Source organism: Neoarius graeffei, chromosome 10 (genome assembly GCF_027579695.1).
Source record: "Neoarius graeffei isolate fNeoGra1 chromosome 10, fNeoGra1.pri, whole genome shotgun sequence".
In the NCBI taxonomy this organism is placed as follows: Eukaryota; Metazoa; Chordata; class Actinopteri; order Siluriformes; family Ariidae; genus Neoarius; species Neoarius graeffei.
This window is the reverse complement of record NC_083578.1, coordinates 10,751,949-10,771,574: the sequence shown is the minus strand read 5'-3', so window position 1 is coordinate 10,771,574 and position 19,626 is coordinate 10,751,949. Positions and strand designations below refer to the sequence as shown.

Genomic DNA, 19,626 nt, shown 5'->3' with positions numbered 1-19,626 from the left:
AGGAAAATGATCCAGTATTCCATATCTGTAAGTGGCAAAAGTAATGTGAACCTCTAGGATTAGCAGTTAATTTGAAGGTAAAATTAGAGTCAGGTGTTTTCAATCAGTGGGATGACAATCAGGTGTGAGTGGGCACCCTGTTTTATTTAAAGAACAGGGATCTATCAAAGTCTGATCTTCACAACACATGTTTGTGGAAGTGTATCATGGCACGAACAAAGGAGATTTCTGAGGACCTCAGAAAAAGTGTTGCTGATGCTCATCAGGCTGGAAAAGGTTACAAAACCATCTCTAAAGAGTTTGGACTCCACCAATCCACAGTCAGACAGATTGTGTACAAATGGAGGAAATTCAAGACCATTGTTACCCTCCCCAGGAGTGGTCGACCAACAAAGATCACTCCAAGAGCAAGGCGTGTAATAGTCAGCGAGGTCACAAAAGACCCCAAGGTAACTTCTAAGCAACTGAAGGCCTCTCTCACATTGGCTAAGGTTCATGAGTCCACTATCAGGAGAACACTGAACAACAATGGTGTGCATGGCAGGGTTGCAAGGAGAAAGCGACTACTCTCCAAAAAGAACATTGCTGCTCGTCTGCAGTTTGCTAAAAATCACGTGGACAAGCCAGAAGGCTATTGGAAAAATGTTTTGTGGACGGATGAGACCAAAATAAAACTTTTTGGTTTAAATGAGAAGCGTTATGTTTGAAGAAAGGAAAACACTGCATTCCAGCATAAGAACCTTATCCCATCTGTGAAACATGGTGGTGGTAGTGTCATGGTTTGGGCCTGTTTTGCTGCATCTGGGCCAGGACGGCTTGCCATTATTGATGGAACAATGAATTCTGAATTATACCAGTGAATTCTAAAGGAAAATGTCAGGACATCTGTCCATGAACTGAATCTCAAGAGAAGGTGGGTCATGCAGCAAGACAACGACCCTAAGCACACAAGTCGTTCTACCAAAGAATGGTTAAAGAAGAATAAAGTTAATGTTTTGGAATGGCCAAGTCAAAGTCCTGACCTTAATCCAATCGAAATGTTGTGGAAGGACCTGAAGCGAGCAGTTCATGTGAGGAAACCCACCAACATCCCAGAGTTGAAGCTGTTCTGTACGGAGGAATGGGCTAAAATTCCTCCAAGCCGGTGTGCAGGACTGATCAACAGTTACCGCAAACGTTTAGTTGCAGTTATTGCTGCACAAGGGGGTCACACCAGATACTGAAAGCAAAGGTTCACATACTTTTGCCACTCACAGATATTGGATCATTTTCCTCAATAAATAAATGAGCAAGTATAATATTTTTTGTCTCATTTGTTTAACTGGGTTCTCTTTATCTACTTTTAGGACTTGTGTGAAAATCTGATGATGTTTTAGGTCATATTTATGCAGAAATCTAGAAAATTCTAAAGGGTTCACAAACTTTCAAGTACCACTGTATTATTGTACCTCTAGGGGTACAACAGATTAGGTACTTATTTGTACCCTTTATATACTGCTTGGGAACATATATGTACTTTTTTGGCTATAAAATGGAACACATTGTTACCTTGAGGTTCGATAATGAGCCCTAGGGCTCATTTACATTAGTGTAAACTCTACCTTGGGGGACAGAAATGGACTCCGACTGTAGCCCTATTTCTAACAGTCTAGTTGGTTCACTGGTTAAAGGTTTGGGCTTCTGATTGGGACGGAGTTTCCCAAAAGTATCACAAAATCAGATCATTTCAACACTCTCTCTCGAGAGTGTTCAGTGTGTTTACTAACAATCGTTGTCCTGCGATGCTTTTGGGAAACTCAACGTCAAAGGTCGAAAATGATGATTGAAAGCAAAAGTGTAACAAGAAGCCAAATGCTCAATAATAGTAGGTTACCTACTCAGGGAGCAGTTTCTAGCCGACTTGTTACTGAGATAACCTGAGAGGAAAGTGTTCAAAAGTCACTACCTTGGCCCTCTGCTCATTTGCAGCTGTCGCATGGCCCCTTTGGCTTGTCGTGCTCGGCTTGTTAGCAATACCGAAAACACTAGAACGCCCCCAATGAGACTCCGATCTCGTTCAGAGAATCGTGTTGGGATCAAATGCTGACCACACACTCGTCTAATTTCATAGCTGCGTCTTGAATCATATACTTACTCATCGAGATGTTTTTCCTTATGCAGATTATACCAGGATTATTTATATACTAATATGTTACATCATGCACCACAGAACCACCAGTGAAGGACAAAATTGGTATGTCATCAGTACCACATGTTCCTTCCACAGGTACAAAGAAAATTAGCTTGTTACTGGTTACTTAACAAAGAATTACGTTATAGTATGTGATTTGAGACACAGCTTCCAGTTTTCCCGTCGGTTGATTTTACACTGATGTTCTCTGTTCATACATCACTCATGCCGCATGCCGTAGCTGTAAATGTGATGATTAGGGCATGTTTGAAGGCTCTTATACTTTACAAACCACATACAGTTACATCACAGTGCTGGTAAATTCTTCATTCTGATTGGTCAGAAGGTTTTGATGAATATTCTGTAACAGCAGCTCTGACAGTGGTTCCAAATCACAGCTGCTGTAATTTATCAAAGCGAACATCATCTTGTTTTTTTTTTTTTTTGTCGTCAGTCTGTACGTTTTCCACCACAGGAAAGTCTTTTCACTCTTCAAGCTGCATTTGAGAAAATAACCTGGTGAAGGAATGACTGTTTAGAGCTGCTGTAAAAGAGATTACAGGAGCTAACTTGCTTCGTGGACGTTCCGCGACATTAAATGTAACTATAAATGGAGAAAAAGTGCATCTTTGTCAAAAAAACAAACAAACACTATTTGTTATTTGTATTAGGAATTATTCTATCCACATTTACTGGATATGAGCAGTCGCGTGCTCTGATTGGTTACTCTACTACTCGGATATCAGTTCATATACCGTGAAAAACAAAACGGCGAAGCATTTTGCTGAACCAACCGAGGATGAAATAAAAACTCGACTCGAGAACAAAACCCCAAAAAGTTTTTTTTTTTTTTTTTTTTTAAAAGCAACAAAATATGGAATGAAATTATTTGATGGTAAGAAGGTATCTTTTTTTTTCAAGAATTATTATTAGAGCATGTTTCACAAGTTGCTCTTGTCATTTCACCAGTTTGTTTACATTCTAAGTGGAAATTATTCGGTCGGACATTTTGTGTAAAGGTTTTATTTGTCAAATTTGCTAAAAATAAAAATGCTCAAGTTCTCAAAATCCAGTGAATGTGGTTAGAATAAAACAGTTATTCCACTCAATCTTGTCGTACATGGTTTATAGCTGTCAGCTCATGTATGACTCAATTTCATGGAATACCTGTTAAGTAATGTTGAGTTCCATATATATATACAACCCCGGTTCCAAAAAAGTTGGGACAAAGTACAAATTGTAAATAAAAACGGAATGCAATAATTTACAAATCTCAAAAACTGATATTGTATTCACAATAGAACATAGACAACATATCACATGTCGAAAGTGAGACATTTTGAAATTTCATGCCAAATATTGGCTCATTTGAAATTTCATGACAGCAACACATCTCAAAGTTGGGACAGGGACAATAAGGCTGGAAAAGTTAAAGGTACAAAAAAGGAACAGCTGGAGGACCAAATTGCAACTCATTAGGTCAATTGGCAATAGGTCATTAACAAGACTGGGTATAAAAAGAGCATCTTGGAGTGGCAGCGGCTCTCAGAAGTAAAGATGGGAAGAGGATCACCAATCCCCCTAATTCTGCGCCGACAAATGGTGGAGCAATATCAGAAAGGAGTTCGACAGTGTAAAATCGCAAAGAGTTTGAACATATCATCATCTACAGTGCATGGAATATATCTGATATACCACTCAACACGAGCCATCCATCCATTATCTGTAGCCGCTTATCCTGTTCTACAGGGTCGCAGACAAGCTGGAGCCTATCCCAGCTGACTGTCGCCAGGTTATCGCACTGCTGACACAGAGACAACCAACCGTTAGCACTCACATTCACACCTACGGTCAATTTAGAGCCACCAATTAGCCTAACCTGCATGTCTTTGGACTGTGGGGGAAACTGGAGCAGACACGTGGAGAACATGCAAACTCCACACAGAAACATGCAACTTGTCTCCTCAGTCCCCAGACATTTACAGACTGTTGTAAAGAGAAAAGGGGATGTCTCACAGTGGGAAACATGGCCTTGTCCCAACGTTTTTGAGATGTGTTGTTGTCATGAAATTTAAAATCACCTAATTTTTCTCTTTAAATGATACATTTTCTCAGTTTAAACATTTGATATGTCATCTATTTTCTATTCTGATTAAAATATGGAATTTTGAAACTTCCACATCATTGCATTCCGTTTTTATTTACAATTTGTACTTTGTCCCAACTTTTTTGGAATCGGGGTTGTGTATTTTATATATATATATATATGTGTATGTTACTTTTGGACTCCTGACGTCGGAACTAACCGTGTTCCTGTGGTTCTTTTAGACATAAAAACCATGGCTATGGATGCCCTGAGCAATCTTACATTTGTACTGTGGAAACTAAGCTGTCCACCTCGTAATACCATCAGGTTCAATACAATAATTTGTGTGCCAGTGCTAGCATACATAATGTACCAGTAAAATAGTGGTGTATCGCTAATTCTGCCCATCATCCAGGTACCAAAATCTCTCATTACAGCAGAAGTTTCCAGTCAATTTTGAGCTAAAATTGCATTTATATTAGCGTTTCTACTCTACAGTCTTAGTCTTAGGACAGATTTAACACCAGAGTCATATTTTCTAGACTTGAGGCTAATTCTGTCTCATTTCTTTCACCCAGCTTTTGTGGATGTTTGAAATGTTTTTGTTTTGTTTTGTTTTTGAACATTAATAAGATCTTCCAGCCTAACCCTAAGTCCCGAATCTGAATAAGTACTGAAATAAGAACAAACAGCTCAGCTGTGAAATGTGAATCAAACAGTTGACGCGCCATCACACACAGAGCATAATGTAATTAACGGAATTAATAGAATGTCGGACAAATCTAATTAAATACACGCTAAATGTATCGCCATCATTGAAACGAGAAATTAGCCGATAAAAGAAAAGCAGCACAAGTGAAAAGTGTCCCGCTAGTAAAGCGAAAGGTTCTGCGTGCCCGGACCTTTGAACTGTGATGTCAGGTGTCCCGAAGTTTCCGACTGGGAATTCCGACAAGTCAGAGATCACCTTTAACTTTTCCTTTTTTAAAGGAACTCTTTGTCAGTTATGTATAGTTTAGTGATGTAAATTTTACTTCTCTTTTTCTGTCTCCATCACTCCCTTTTCCGCCTTATTTGTCTCACTGTCTCTTTATCACTCATTCTCCTTATCTGCCCCTTGTTCTATTTCTTCCCTCCATTTTTTCGCTCAGGCGAAGGTCAGGGAGTTGGAGGAGCGATGTCGGACTCAGAGCGAGCAGTTTAACATGCTGTCGAAGGAGTTGGAACGTTTCAGGCTGCAGGCTGGGAAGCTGGACCTGCTCGGCTCTGGACAGCTGACGGGAGGAGACTCGCCTGACTCGCCCAGCAAAACACCTTCGCTTTGCTCGCTCCTCAATGGCCTGGGCAAGGGTGTGCAACACACACACATACACACACAATGTGCAAGGCACAATGATGTACAAACATTTCAACCTAAACGTAATCAGAACCCAAAGGAAATCATTTGGTTTGCTTTGGTTTTCAAATAAAATATGGATTTTTGTTTGCTTATTTTTGTGAGGACCAGGTGATTGTGAGGACCTTTGACACTGTCCTATCATTATGAGGACATTTACCTCAATGCAAATTTTAAGTGTTGTTTCCTATAAATAGAAGCATGTGTATTCTATAGAGGACTTTCACATGACGTCATTGCAACTGCAGATTTGTTTACGCAGCCATGTTGCCTGGCGACCTTTGTGTTTACCAGCGACCTGCACAAGTGTACATGAGTGATTGTAAACCCAATTCAGTAAACATCTATACATCAACTTGTAGAAGTTACATCTTAAAGAAAAATGCCTGTAGTGAGACCTGTAGTGCTTTTGGATGTAATAACAGACATGGAGATAAGCCACATCTTTTCACCACTTTCCGGCGAACCCAGAAAGGCGAGAAAAATGGCGAGCTGCAGTTAAACAGGAAGAAAAACATTCCAGTGTGTGGAAAGCATTTTATATCAGGTGAGTGTGAAAGCTCTGTGCAATGTTAAAAGGTAGATCTGGATGTGGGCTTTGGTTTGGATGCGATATATTTTATGAAACCTAATGCTTGGCTTGATTAGCAGCATGTTTGTTATGTACTGATAATGTAGACGAGACTAAACACCATAAAATATGCTAGCTCTAGGCCCTGGCTTGTTTATTACTGTTAGAAGTCTGCGTTTTAGCTTACCTTTGTCATAATAAGGTATTTTTCTTTATCGGGAATTTCCCATAACGTTCTGGCACAAAATCTGCCTCGAAATATCAGTCGGCATTTGTACTATTGTAAGCCTTTAGCATCTCCGGTGTACTTAGAAATCCCAAATACTAAATAGTTTAAGATGTCGTAGTGTCCCAAATCCGGTAGGTGGTTTGCTGAAAACTTTTCAAGTGGAAGAAATACATTTGTGGGTGAATTAAGAAGAAGAAGCCTTTATTTTTGTCACAATCCTCTGCATTAAACCCATTAAACCTGCATTAAACCCACACGTGTGTGTGTGTGAGAGAGAGAGAGAGAGAGAGAGAGAGAGCGTGTGCGGGCAGTGGGCAGAATAAATAAATACATATGTGGGTAAATTATATGGATCTGTGATGCCTGCATATTTCAGCTTTTGGATGTAACGCAATCCACTGGTATAAAATAAATTTTTAATCGTTTCAGAGAGATTGTACTGAGATTGTACAGTCGTCTCAGTTTTCATTATTAGCTGTCGTGGCTGTTTCTTTGTTTGCCCAGCAATATGGCGGAAAAACAAAAATCTGTGACGCTGGTGAAAGTCCTCTAAATAGACGTTTATAGAAATCATCATTTGTAGATAAGTAGAATAAATATCTATGAATTTGGCGTACAGTTTATAGACGTCACACTATTTTTGTTAATATTGTGGCGCGTACAGATAAAATTGGTGAACACGTCAAGGTGGACACATGACATGGTTCGTGTGGTTAAAATGACAAGACGGTAGCGACTGTTGCTAAGAAACAAGTAAGTAACTGAAATAAATAGCGAAGAAAAAACTAATGACTGATGTTAATGCTTTGTATCGATACAGTAGAAAATGTAAAGGTACAGAAACAATAAAACCAAGACGTAGCTGTTGGGAATATCAACATTTTCTTCACATTTATTGGCAAATTACGAATCAGTGTTTGATGCCATAGGTAGGTATGCTTACTTAGTATCGATGATGCTAGTACAGGAAACTGGTGTGTGCTCTGTCAGAAACATTGTCTACGAAAATGTGTCCCAATTGAAATAAATAACCAGAAGATCGTGTTGAAGTTTGTCTGTTCAGGGACTCGGAGACACGAGGACACACATGGCAGAAGGTGTGCAGCACTGTGAGTCTATCTGCCAGTAATGAAGCCATCGATCAGAGAATACCCGCTCTCCCATGTCAGAATCCTGTGCTTATTATGTTCCTGTGTGTGCTGGGAGCATGTGTGACGCTCCCGGCTGACCTTTAGCTGGAGATGGATCAGATGTATGGATGATTAGTTGTGAAGATGGATGGATGGTGCTGTGAATAGACAGTGGATATTGGCGGAAGAGAAGGGCATGTACCGGTAATACAATTACTGTACTTGCGGGTGTTTTTTTTTTTTTTTCTGCTCTCGAGTGTCCAAGCACCTGCTCAAGTGATTTATGCTACACTACAGCGCTGTTGAACGAGTTTGATTGGTCAGAAGGTGTTGATTAAGTATCTGTAGCTGCACCCTGATTAGGTGGACGCTCTTGCATGGTGGACGCGCCCCATAACCGGATTTAAAAAGTGTGTATTCGGCGAGGAGATGTTTATTTAGCATTTTTATTTCGAAGAGAAGCGTTCCACTTTGTAGTTTCTTTGTTAACTGCGTGAAAAGAGAGGTTGGTGAATGGAACAACAATGTACATGATAACAGGAACATATACAGTACTGCGCAAAAGTCTTCGGCCCCCTATTTTTGTTTCCATACAAACTTTGTGATAGATTTCTATTTTATGACTTCTACATTATCGAGTCAAAACATCGCAAAAGCATTTTAGAGTTCCAAACGTTTGTATTTTTTCGAGCACAAAATTAAATGTTACAGAAAAAAAAAATTTTGTATCTCAGCAGCATATTCCATATTTATTCTATCCACATTCACTGGATATGAGCAATCGTGCACTCTGATTGGCTAGTCTACTACTAGGATATCAGCTCATATACCGTACCACGAGGAGAGAAAAACAAAACGGCGGAGCGTGTTGCTAAAACAACCGAGGACGAAATAAAAACTCTACTCGAGAAAAAACAAAACCCCAAAAATACAAAAAAAAAGCAATAAAATATGGAATGAAAGTATTTGATGGGAGGAATGTGTCTTTTTTTTTTTTTCAAGTATTATTATTATCGCATTTTTCACAAGTTGTTCCTGTCATTTCGCCGGTTTGTTTACATTCTAAGCGGAAATGATTTTGTCGGACGTTTTGGATAAAGTTTTTATTGATCGAATTTGCAAAAAATAAAAATAAAAATGCTCCGTTTCTCAAAATCCAGTGAATGTGGAGAGAATAAAACAGTTATTCCAGTCAATCTTGTCGTACATGGATTATAGCGATCAGCTCATGTACGACGTGATTTTGTGGGATAACTATTAAAGAGAGCACTTTTCAGATTAAAAAAGAAACCATAATGAAGGCTACTGGGCTTTGGTGCAAAATTCCGAAGCAAGTGTAACAGTGAAAGTGTCCAGAAGAACCGTGGCTGGTTCTGTAAGATGCTCAGTAAAACCTACAGCTCATTTCCGCATAAAACTGAACTCATTGGACCTCAGACTTTTTTTTTTAAAGCAAAGGGTCGTCTCACACCAAATATTGACTTTGTTTCATTTATTATCGCTTACTGCTTATGGTATTTTTTTAATGTTGAAACGTTTCATTTCATTATTTTTAAGCCATTTTTGGTCGACAGCATTTCTTTACATGTGCCGAAGACTTTTGTACAGTACTGCATGTACGGTAATCAGCTTCAGGTTGGTATCAGTGACACTACTTCGCAGCACTCCTGACCGTTTCTATGTCACAGGGACATGTTTGATATCGTTTGTCGTGTGTCATGTAGGCAGCGAAGGCTCCTTGAGCAAGTCCGTGATCTCGGAGTTCATTCGACCTCTGCAGATGACCGAAGGAGAGAAGGCGGAGCTGCTGTCTGTCAAGCCCAGTTTCCTGTCCCGGAGCACGCCCTCCAGCCCTCGGCGAACCTGTCTCTCCGAGGTCCGACCGATCTTCACTGCTGCTGTGAGTCAGTCTGTCAATGTGCCAGTCAATAATCCGATCCATCAGACAGTCATCAGACACTCGGACTCGAATTGCACAAACAGGACAGACCAGCCGGATTGGGCTAATCACATTATTATTATTATTATTATTATAATGATTAGACTTTGCTACATTTACAAGCAGTGTAATAAATCTTCAGAATGTACGTGTAAACCTAAATCAGATCAGAGTCAACTCTCTGACGCCATTTGGAATGAAATTTCCATCCAATTGAAAGACATTCGTTTCAGTCATTTCATTTCAATTTTTTATACCCCTGCTCCGAAGGAAGGAGGGAGGGAGGGAGGGTATACTGTGTTACCTCTGTCCGTCCGTCCGTGTCTCTGTCCGTCCGAAACACCCTTTTTCTCAGCAACCACAAATCATTGGTACTTGGTATCAAACTTCAGCTTGGGGTTCTATACCGTGTATACCATTTTCAAGTCTGTCACACATCAACTTCCTGTTTACCGACTGAATGTACGGTATTTACGGAAAATATAGCGTGGATTTACAAAATTTTCCGAACACTTTTCTCAGCAACTACAAATCACAACTGCTTGATATTTGGTACCGAGCTTCAGCTTGGGGGTCTATACCGTGTATACCATTTTCAGGTCTGTCGCATATCGACTTCCTGTTTACCCACTGAATGTATTTACAAAACATATCGGGTGGATTTTGACGCTATTTCAAGAAGCAAAATCTCATCTCATCTCATTATCTCTAGCCGCTTTATCCTGTTCTACAGGGTCGCAGGCAAGCTGGAGCCTATCCCAGCTGACTACGGGTGAAAGGCGGGGTACACCCTGGACAAGTCGCCAGGTCATCACAGGGCTGACACATAGACACAGACAACCATTCACACTCACATTCACACCTACGGTCAATTTAGAGTCACCAGTTAACCTAACCTGCATGTCTTTGGACTGTGGGGGAAACCGGAGCACCCGGAGGAAACCCACGCGGACACGGGGAGAACATGCAAACTCCGCACAGAAAGGCCCTCGCCGGCCACGGGGCTCGAACCCAGACCTTCTTGCTGTGAGGCGACAGCGCTAACCACTACACCACCACCGTGCCGCCTTTGTTGAAGTCAACATTCATAATAAGTGTCCTATTCCTTCGATTGCTTGCATTCCGATATAAGCGAGAGCGGGGGGATACGCAAGTGAGCAGTAGCTCACAGCCGATCTTGTTTTGAACTGTTTGATTTGATGCACAGTTTGATTTTCTAGAATTTGATTGACAAGATGGTGCTTTTGTTGTTGTTGTTGTAGGTTTTTTACCAACAGTTCCGCATACATCCCACTTGTCATTCTAGGTTATGATAATGAGACCTGACAACGGTGTTTTGATCTCAGTGTGGTCGCCGTGGCTGAGTTTTAATGTAAATAACAGTTTGTTATTGCGGCTTTAATGGCTGGAGTGCATTGAGGTCACGGATTGAAAACAGCCCACTGATAACGATCACAGCCGCAGTGTGAGCCCAGTGTGTGTGTCTCTATGTGTGTGTGTGTAGAATAAGAGCTGAGGGTGTGAATTGTCCAATCTGTCTGTTCAGAGTGAGTCCTGCTGGAGTTCTTGGCCTCCTCACACACCATCCATACTGCACACTGCACACTTCATACTGCATTATTCATGACTGCCAACGTGGAATACTGAAAAAAAAAAAAGTTTCATAATCCGCCTCTTAACATATAAATCGCACTGCAGTTTGGAGACGAATGTCTAGAAACAGGTTTAAACAGAATTAATTTCAAGTCCCCCTTCCATTTACAGATGGAGAGAGAGCTGAATCTGTCTCCTCGTGCCAAGCCCAGGTACACGGGAAAGGTCCGGCTGTGCGTCGCCCGCTACAAGTGAGTACTCTGTCAGCTCCAACACCACCACTGATGAGGTTCAGTGCTTCCTGGAGAATGTGAGAGAAGATGTGATGCCCAAAAGCTTGTGGAAGCAAAAATTCTTGTCAATTTAACATCTAATGAATCATTTTTGTCGCCTTCAGTTATAATCCATACGATGGCCCGAATGAGCATCCGGAAGCTGAGCTCCCCCTGGTGGCCGGGAAGTACCTTTACGTTTACGGGACCATGGATGAAGACGGCTTCTATGAAGGTGTGTGTGTGAGACTCAAAGAAAGACTAGAACAGCTTTTTTGCAAGGCGACATATTTGGCTGTTAAACATCATATTTTATACAATATGACTTCTGACAGATGAGTGACGGAGGATGAAACCAAACAATGTCAGATTTTTTGCTACTTTTTATACCGACTTAAGTTTATGTTAGATGTGTGATGAGTAACAAAATAAGCATGTATAATTAATAGTGCTGTCAAGCGATTAAAATATTTAATCGCGATTAATGTCGCGACGGTCATAGTTAACTCGCGATTAATCGCAATTTAATCGTACATTTTTGTCACATGAAAAACCATTGTAATTCTCTTATCAGCATAAAAAAGTGAATGGGCTTGCTCACCGTTCGAACTACGGGGGTACTCGGGGGATCCGAGATCCCCTGAAACAGACATGAGATCCCTTGAAAACATGATTTGGGAAATGTTGGGGGGTCTCTAAAATATTGGCAAAATGATGTTTATTGACATAGCAATCGTGTGTAACGGGAAGCGTTTGCATATCCGAAGTGAGCGCGCGATGGAGATCCGCGCTCTGAGACAAGTGCAAGCACCCCCCCAAGGGAAAAAAAGGACCCCCCGAAAATATCGGCATAGTTCGAACACTGGTTGTACCAATGGTTTTTTTTATTATTATTATTATTATTGCAGAGCATAACACGTCTTGTCACAGCCACTGCAAAGTCGGGCTGGAGCCGCCGATGGGAAAACGAAACCTAATCCGAGCACCGTGGCTCTTCGGGGGAGGGCAGAGGACTCTGGCTGTGCGGGGCGTGGCATTACAGTCTAGCTGCTATCGTTTTTTCTAAGCAAAGTCTCTGTTCCAAGTTCCTGGCAGTTTCAAAAGCTTATGAAAAACCTACATCATGTCACAGAGCGTTAATCTCGCGATAAAAAAATTATCGCCGTTAAAATTGAGTCAAGTTAACGCGTTAATAACGCGACATTTTTGACAGCACTAATAATTAATTTAAAATTCTGCGTCGATACGTCTAGACCTACCTTGACCATGTTCCGGAACATGAACACAACCTGCGCTGGATAAATCTCGTCCAAAACATTCAAGCAGAAATATATTTAAATAATATTGGCTGGCTTATTTTCATTGTATATCAGATATATTCCATTCAGCTAGCATGATACTGAACGAGTCGAAAATGAGGAGCTGAATGGAATATATCTGATATACCATGAAAAAAGCCATCCCATGTTGTTATTATTATTATTATTATATATACACACACACTTCATATCAGCATTCTCGAAAGCCAACACTATCTTAGTTGCGAACCGGCAGTGAAGTCACCTTCCAGCCGGTGTAGCATTCATCAGTAGGGTTAGCGAATGCTAATAAAGCAGTCAAGCCAGTGGTATCGAGAGCTACAGGCTAATGACCAAGAAACTAAGATTTCTGTCTCCAGACTCTTCTTCCATGTCCGCTCACTACAGTATTTTTCACTCAGATTTAAGTATTCGTTTCCCTCTGTAATTTACATACTTTTAAAATCAACATCGACAGCTATACACAACAGAGCGACCTGGCAGCCAAAATTCTCTCAAAATCTTCCATTTTTAGTGAAGCAAACTTGGCGGCCATGTTTGTTTACAAATTGTCACAGTCGCTCGCTAGCGTGGAAGTTTTACACCTCCGATACGTCTCTCTTCCAGTTTTTCGATGTCCGTTGGTATGTTTTTCTCTTGTAAATATGCATGAAGACTATCTAATGAAGTTTTGGGTGTTCAGCACGTCTTTCTCTTTCCCGATGGACAAAGAAATGGTTCTGCGCATGCGCAGCAGAAAACTCTCACTGAATATTTGCATCAGGTCTGATGTGCGATGTCGTAAACCATATTCAACGCTCATTCTCCATTGGGTAGAGTGACGTAACATGCGTAGGATAAGCGATATGCTAACAATATTGCATGCTGTCAGAACAAACGAGTGAAACCTGCTAGAAGGGAATGGAACACATGTTTTTATTCCATCGAAAAAGTGTCCTGTATGTATAATAATTAGTTTTATTATATATTTATAACATTATTATATCTACTTTTGTCAGGGGAGCTGCTGGATGGCCAGCAGGGTCTTGTTCCTTCCAACTTTGTAGACTTCGTCCATGACAGCGACTTTGCCTCGTCGTCAAAAGAACCGTCCTACCTCAACTTCACCTTCAACCACAGCAGCAACCCAGCATCAGTCCCGAGCAGCGCAGTGAGCACGCTCAGTACACTGCTCTCTGAGAAACTGGAGGCCCTGAGCTCCTGCACGGGCACGGGGACGAGCAGCAGCAGCGGCGTTAGCAGCATGGGAATCGGCATCGAGCTGGGCGTCATGGGTTCTGGCTCGGCCAACGAGACCCTGGCATCGTGTGGCACGAGCTCGGGCACGGCCATGCTGGATGTGAGCGTGGATGAAGTCGGAGAAGACGTAGTGCCTTACCCACGGCGCCTGTCGCTCATCAAACAGCTTGCGAAGAGCGTGATCGTGAGCTGGGATTCTCCTCTGGTGCCACCCGGCTGGGGAGCCGTCAGCGGCTACAACATCCTGGTGGACCAAGAAGTGCGTGCCAGCGTGCCATGCAGTGCTCGCACCAAGTTTCTAGTGGAGAAGCTGAACCTGGCATCACGCGCCCACCGTATTTCGGTGCAGAGCGTGACGGACCGTGGCGTCTCGGACCCACTGCGCTGCACACTGATGGTTGGGAAGGATGTAACGGTGGCGCCGTGCCAGATCCGTGTCGACAAGGTGGCTCAGAACTCAGCTGAGCTCTCCTGGATGCCCAGCGACAGCAACTACAGCCACGCCATCTTCCTCGATGGAGCTGAGTACGACATGGTCAAACCGGGAGGGTACAAGTACCGCTTCTATAACCTCAAACCAATGACTGTGTACAAGGTGCGCGTGGTGGCAAGACCACATCAGATGCCCTGGCACTTGTCTTTAGAGGAGAGAGAGAAGATGGAGATCACGGTGGAGTTCTGCACTCAGCCTGCTGGTAAGTCCTCCATCTTCTCTTCAGGAACCGAAAGTGGATATTCGAATGATGTGAGGCTCCGCCCTTGAAACCGTTGAACGCTTGGTATGCGAAATGAAATGAAAGTCCAATCAGTCATCTATTAATAGCCATTTAAAGTGATATGAACTAATAGAAGATACAGTTCTGTATTTATACACTCACCGGCCACTTTAAGAGGAACTTGTTCTTGATTCTAAGATCAAGTTCTTGGCTGCAGGACTGGAACCCAATGTGTTGTTCTTTCTGCTGTTGCGTGCCGAGATGTTTTTCTGCTCACCACTGTTGTAAAGAGTGATTATACGAGTTGCTCCATCCTTCCTGGCCAAAAACCTTGAACCAATCTAGCCGTTTTCCTCTGCACTCTTTTATCAACAAGACATTTGTTTCCACCCACAGAACTCTCGCTCGCTCGCTCGGTGTTTGTTTTTTGTTTTTCGCACCATTCTGTGTAAACTCTAGAGATTGTTGTTTGTGTGTGAAAAACTGGCTTTGAACCAGATTTTTTTTCCTGTTGGTTCGTTCCGAACAGAAACGGAATTTTAACGTTTCCGGTTTTGGGTTCCACCATTAAATAGACGTTCCCGAACCGGTTAGAACAAAAAAATTTCGTTCCCGGAACGGTTAATTACGTTCCTTGTCAGCTGTTTAACAAATGGCTATAAAATTATGTCTCTGTCTCATCCAGCTTAAGCCAAATGTAGGCTAATTCTATTACAGCCTTCATTAAATAAGACAAGAAATAATTCAAAACAATTATTATTTCAAATGTTGGCGATTTGGATTCTCAGTATGTCTTCCCATCTACACAAACAGAAAAAGTGCCAAAAATGAAAGATAATTCGTTTAGTGTGTTACCAAAGGCTAGTCAGGCCCTATGCATTGATAGGCTAACAGAGGTTAACGTCATTTAATGTTCGCGAGCCTCTCATTAACGTGGACAAATATATTGATATCGTGTTTGAAATTGACGTTTTTGAACAATGATAGACTGCAATATTTACCTCTTATTTAAGATGTGGAGACGTGATAGTAGTCCACCCTCCCGCTCTCTACATTCAGTCAGCGAATGTCTAGTAAACGTCACACAGGAAGTGAACCCCAGCGGGTCATAGAAACTTGCGCAGGAGAAGAATGACTTTTTTATTTGTAGGCTACGGAAACTTTGAGGAACGAAATAAAAACCGGTATTAACCGGTTACCATTATTTTTAATAAGCGTTTCTGTTCCGGAACATAAAAAATAATAAAGTTTCTGGTTTCGTTTCTGTTCCATGTGAAATAGAAAAAGTTCCCGGTTTTCGTTTTTGTTCCTTGAACCAGTTCAAAGCCCTGGTGAAAACCCCAGGAGATCAGCAGTTTCTGAAACACTAAAAAAAAAAAAAACCAGTCCATCTGGCTCAAACCAACACCCATGCCACAGTGGAAAAAAAGGAAGTCACACTTCACTTTGAGATCACAATTTTTCCCATTCTGATGTTTGATGCGAGTGAACATTAATTAGCTGAAGCTCTTGATTTGTATCTGCGTGATTTGATGCATCGTGCTGCTGTTCACTAATTAAAGTGGCCGGCGAGTGTGGGTTCACCTCAGCCATCCAGGCGCTGTTTCCGAAACGTGAAGCATGTTGAGATCTCATGTGCATCTACACGAACATCCATAAGACTAACTTCGACCGGTCAGTTTATTCCACTCACCAAGCAGGAACTGTTAGCTGCTTTCGTTTGAAGTGCTCTTGCATCATGAATGCGCTGCTATAAACGCCGTCTTCATTTTGTGTACACCGTATTGCATCACGCCTGAAGTTTTCAGAGAGCTGTCTTTGACTGCTGTCTCCATGCAAACAGTTCTGTCCATCTGAGATACCGTTTCTTTTATGGTGCACAACACAAGCATGAGAACCAGTATCATATGTGACATTTTTACTCTAGATGATAAGAATTGAATATCACGAAGCAAATAGAAATAACTTTGAAATTCTATTTTTCCAGAAAGACCAAAAAAAAAAAGCGCAGTTCAGCCTCTTGTGTCCAGAAGTGTTCTATCATGTGCAAGAGTGTAAAATAAACCTGCTGTTGATATTACACACATAATAATCATCACTGTCCAAGGAATAAGTGACATCACAGGCAGGCAGGAAGTTATAGCTATAGAATCATTATCGGAAAACGTAGAGACAGAACTCTTCAAAACCGAGAAGTCAGATCAAAAATATTAAAAGCGGGGAACATGGAAACACTCAGAATTGCGTATTGACATCGGCAAGACTTCGCTCTGAAACACAGAGACAGGAAGGGATAAATCACATGATACAAGTTACAAATCAAAACAGGACACAAACAATACATACGGCATAAAACATGCCACGGCGTGCTGTTATTGGAAAACAATCAATAATGAAGAGTGGTTACTGTTACAGCTTAAAGTCTGAAAGTCCCATGGCATGGTGGTTTGTTGATGCTTTAAACGGGCTCGTGGAGGTTTCCGGATGTTATATTTCTCGAAAGTAACCCTCAGCACGTAGATATAGCCTCCTGGGAGAAAGCCCCATTTCAGCGAAGGGTAGAGGGTGGGGGAGGGTCTTATCATTAATATTCATGACATGTAAACGTGTTACCTCTGATTGGCTAACAGCACTGTGCCGCTACCTCCAGTGGGTCAGAACAAGCGGATGTGGGCGTCTTACTATGGCGAGAGAGAAGGAACAAACCGCGAAGGGAAAAATACCGCGCGCTGACGTCATTAAGGTGCGACGCGAGGAAATAAAATAAATTCAACAAATGTTTGGGTTTTTACTGAATAAACAAACAAATAAAATGAACGAGTGACTTAAAAAAAAAGAATGTGGGTGTCTTTGTAAAAACTGTTTGGATTGGCTATTATAACAGAGCATGCTGCATGCTTTTTGGTTTTGTAGCGCAGAGTACCTGGCTAACTGCAGGAAGCGGTTAGCTGCACAGCTAATGTAGCCATTGCAAGGCTAACGTGGCACCGATTTTAAAACACGGCAAAACGACTTAACAGTTATACACTTACTTGTTCGGTGTTTGTGGCTGATGCGGCAGGGATGCTTGGTACGGACCCAGGCTTCAGTGACAGTTGATGTGCAAAACCTGCCCTGTACTGTCCCAAGTTGTGGAAACATTCATCAGGAAAATGCTTCCGACAAACATACACCGTCTTAGGTAGATTCGACGGCGTATTATTGAAGTAAATAAAATTAAGCCACTGCGTCTTCAGGGGCTCTCCCGTCGGCAGTAAAAACAGACTCCTTTCTGTGTTGTCACATCCATGTACAGCGCAATTTCCATGTTTGGTGGCAACTTTTGAGCTGGGCGGGCAATCCATACAGTGGGTGGGAATCCAGAGGGGGGGCGTGGGGATCATCTCCCTTGCTGACGTAGTAAAGGGAAGAGTTTATCAACGCGCCATTTTGACGCGCCATTCTCAAATGTTGGGCATAGTTTGGTTTACACATTATGAAATTTCTAGCCACTGGGGTGACTTAAGAAGGTCAGAGGAACTCATTTTAACGTTAAAAAACCTCAGAAAGTGAAAATTTCATGCCATGGGACCTTGAAGGTGATGATACACGGGGCAACTTTTTGGGCAATGTTGCCAGCAACGGGCAACCAGGGCAACAGACAATCATATAAGAGCAAATCTCGTATTACCAGGAAGACAGACACCGCAAAGATGGACACTGAAACATTTGCAGCTGTCACTTTTGCCACTTTTAGATCAGATGATAAGTTAGACAATCTCGATTACAACTCACAAAAAAAAAAAAAATCATGAGCTGCCCATCACTTTTAACTTGACGCAGGAGAGCTAACATTATCCTACATAGCTACAGAAGTGGACAGTAACGAAGTACATTTACTTGAGTACTTTACTTAAGTACACTTTTTGAGTATCTGTACTTTACTTGAGTATTTTTTTTTTGGAAACTTCTGACTTTAACTTCACTACATTTGAAAGACAAATATTGTACTTTTCACTCCACTACATTTCTATCAAGCTCCTCGTTACTATGGAGCGGCTTTGAAAGTGGATGTTTTTTGTTTTCTTTTCTAAAACGTGTTGGTTTTTCGCAGGTGACACTGAGACAGCCGATCAGTAATCACTAGGGTCACGTCACGTCTATAGACTGTATAAAATCAAGTCCAGTGATTTCTCAGCAGCGTTATTTAACACGATCAGTTGATGGCAGAACGGAAGGAGGCGGTTCTTCTGGAGAATGCACGCACTCATGGCCCATGAACCCACGTTTCAGTTTTCAGAAAGGATTAAAGATACGTTTCGTTTTAAATGTTTGCTTTGTTTGCCGAAAACGAACCACATCACGGCGTTCAAAAACCCGCCGTCCGACCTGTGGAAGCATATTGAGGGATATAAACGTTTTATTCCAAGAGAAAGCTTGCAGTGAAGTTGTCTGTGCTTTTAGAGCTAGCGATAATGTTGCAAATGCACCTATGCAGTAGGGTTAGTCAAATGACTTTCTATGGATTTGCCCACCAAGTTGCAACAACGTTGTCCACGGCTAACGTTTACACATAGCTAGTTAACTTGGACACTGTTAGTTAGCATGTAAAAACAGAGTTACGCTAACATGAATAACGTTAACTTTAGCATAATGTTGCCAAATAAACAGAATGTAGAAATCTTTCTTTTCTAGTAGCGTTAGCTACCCAATATGATTTTGAGTTTGAAAAGAGTTTGCTAGCATGTCAGGTGGAGTTTCACTGACTAGCTAGCTTAACGTTAAACCACCATGATGCACAGCATGCGTTCATTTTGTGAATTCACATTTCTGTCTTTGGTAACGGCATTAGGTTTTGTAAGCGTTATGGCAATAAGACAACAATGCGTTGACAGAAAATGTACTTTTAATACTTAAGTATTTTTTCAAGCAAGCACTTTAACTTAAGTAAAAATTTGACTGGAGAACTTTCACTTGTATCGGAGTA

The 19,626-nt window shown here is 41.6% G+C and overlaps 1 protein-coding gene across 1 annotated transcript in view; it reads left to right on the top strand.

The window, feature by feature from the left end:
• Positions 1 to 19,626, top strand: part of rimbp2b (RIMS binding protein 2b) — a 122,405-nt gene that overhangs the window by 31,827 nt on the left and 70,952 nt on the right. Inside the window, exons 4-10 of the mRNA XM_060931274.1 lie at positions 5,408 to 5,608; positions 6,743 to 6,762; positions 9,326 to 9,458; positions 11,286 to 11,365; positions 11,512 to 11,621; positions 13,704 to 13,774; positions 13,895 to 14,639. Of these exons, the coding sequence (XP_060787257.1) occupies positions 5,408 to 5,608; positions 6,743 to 6,762; positions 9,326 to 9,458; positions 11,286 to 11,365; positions 11,512 to 11,621; positions 13,704 to 13,774; positions 13,895 to 14,639 (1,360 nt within the window). The remainder of the gene's footprint in view (positions 1 to 5,407; positions 5,609 to 6,742; positions 6,763 to 9,325; positions 9,459 to 11,285; positions 11,366 to 11,511; positions 11,622 to 13,703; positions 13,775 to 13,894; positions 14,640 to 19,626) is intronic.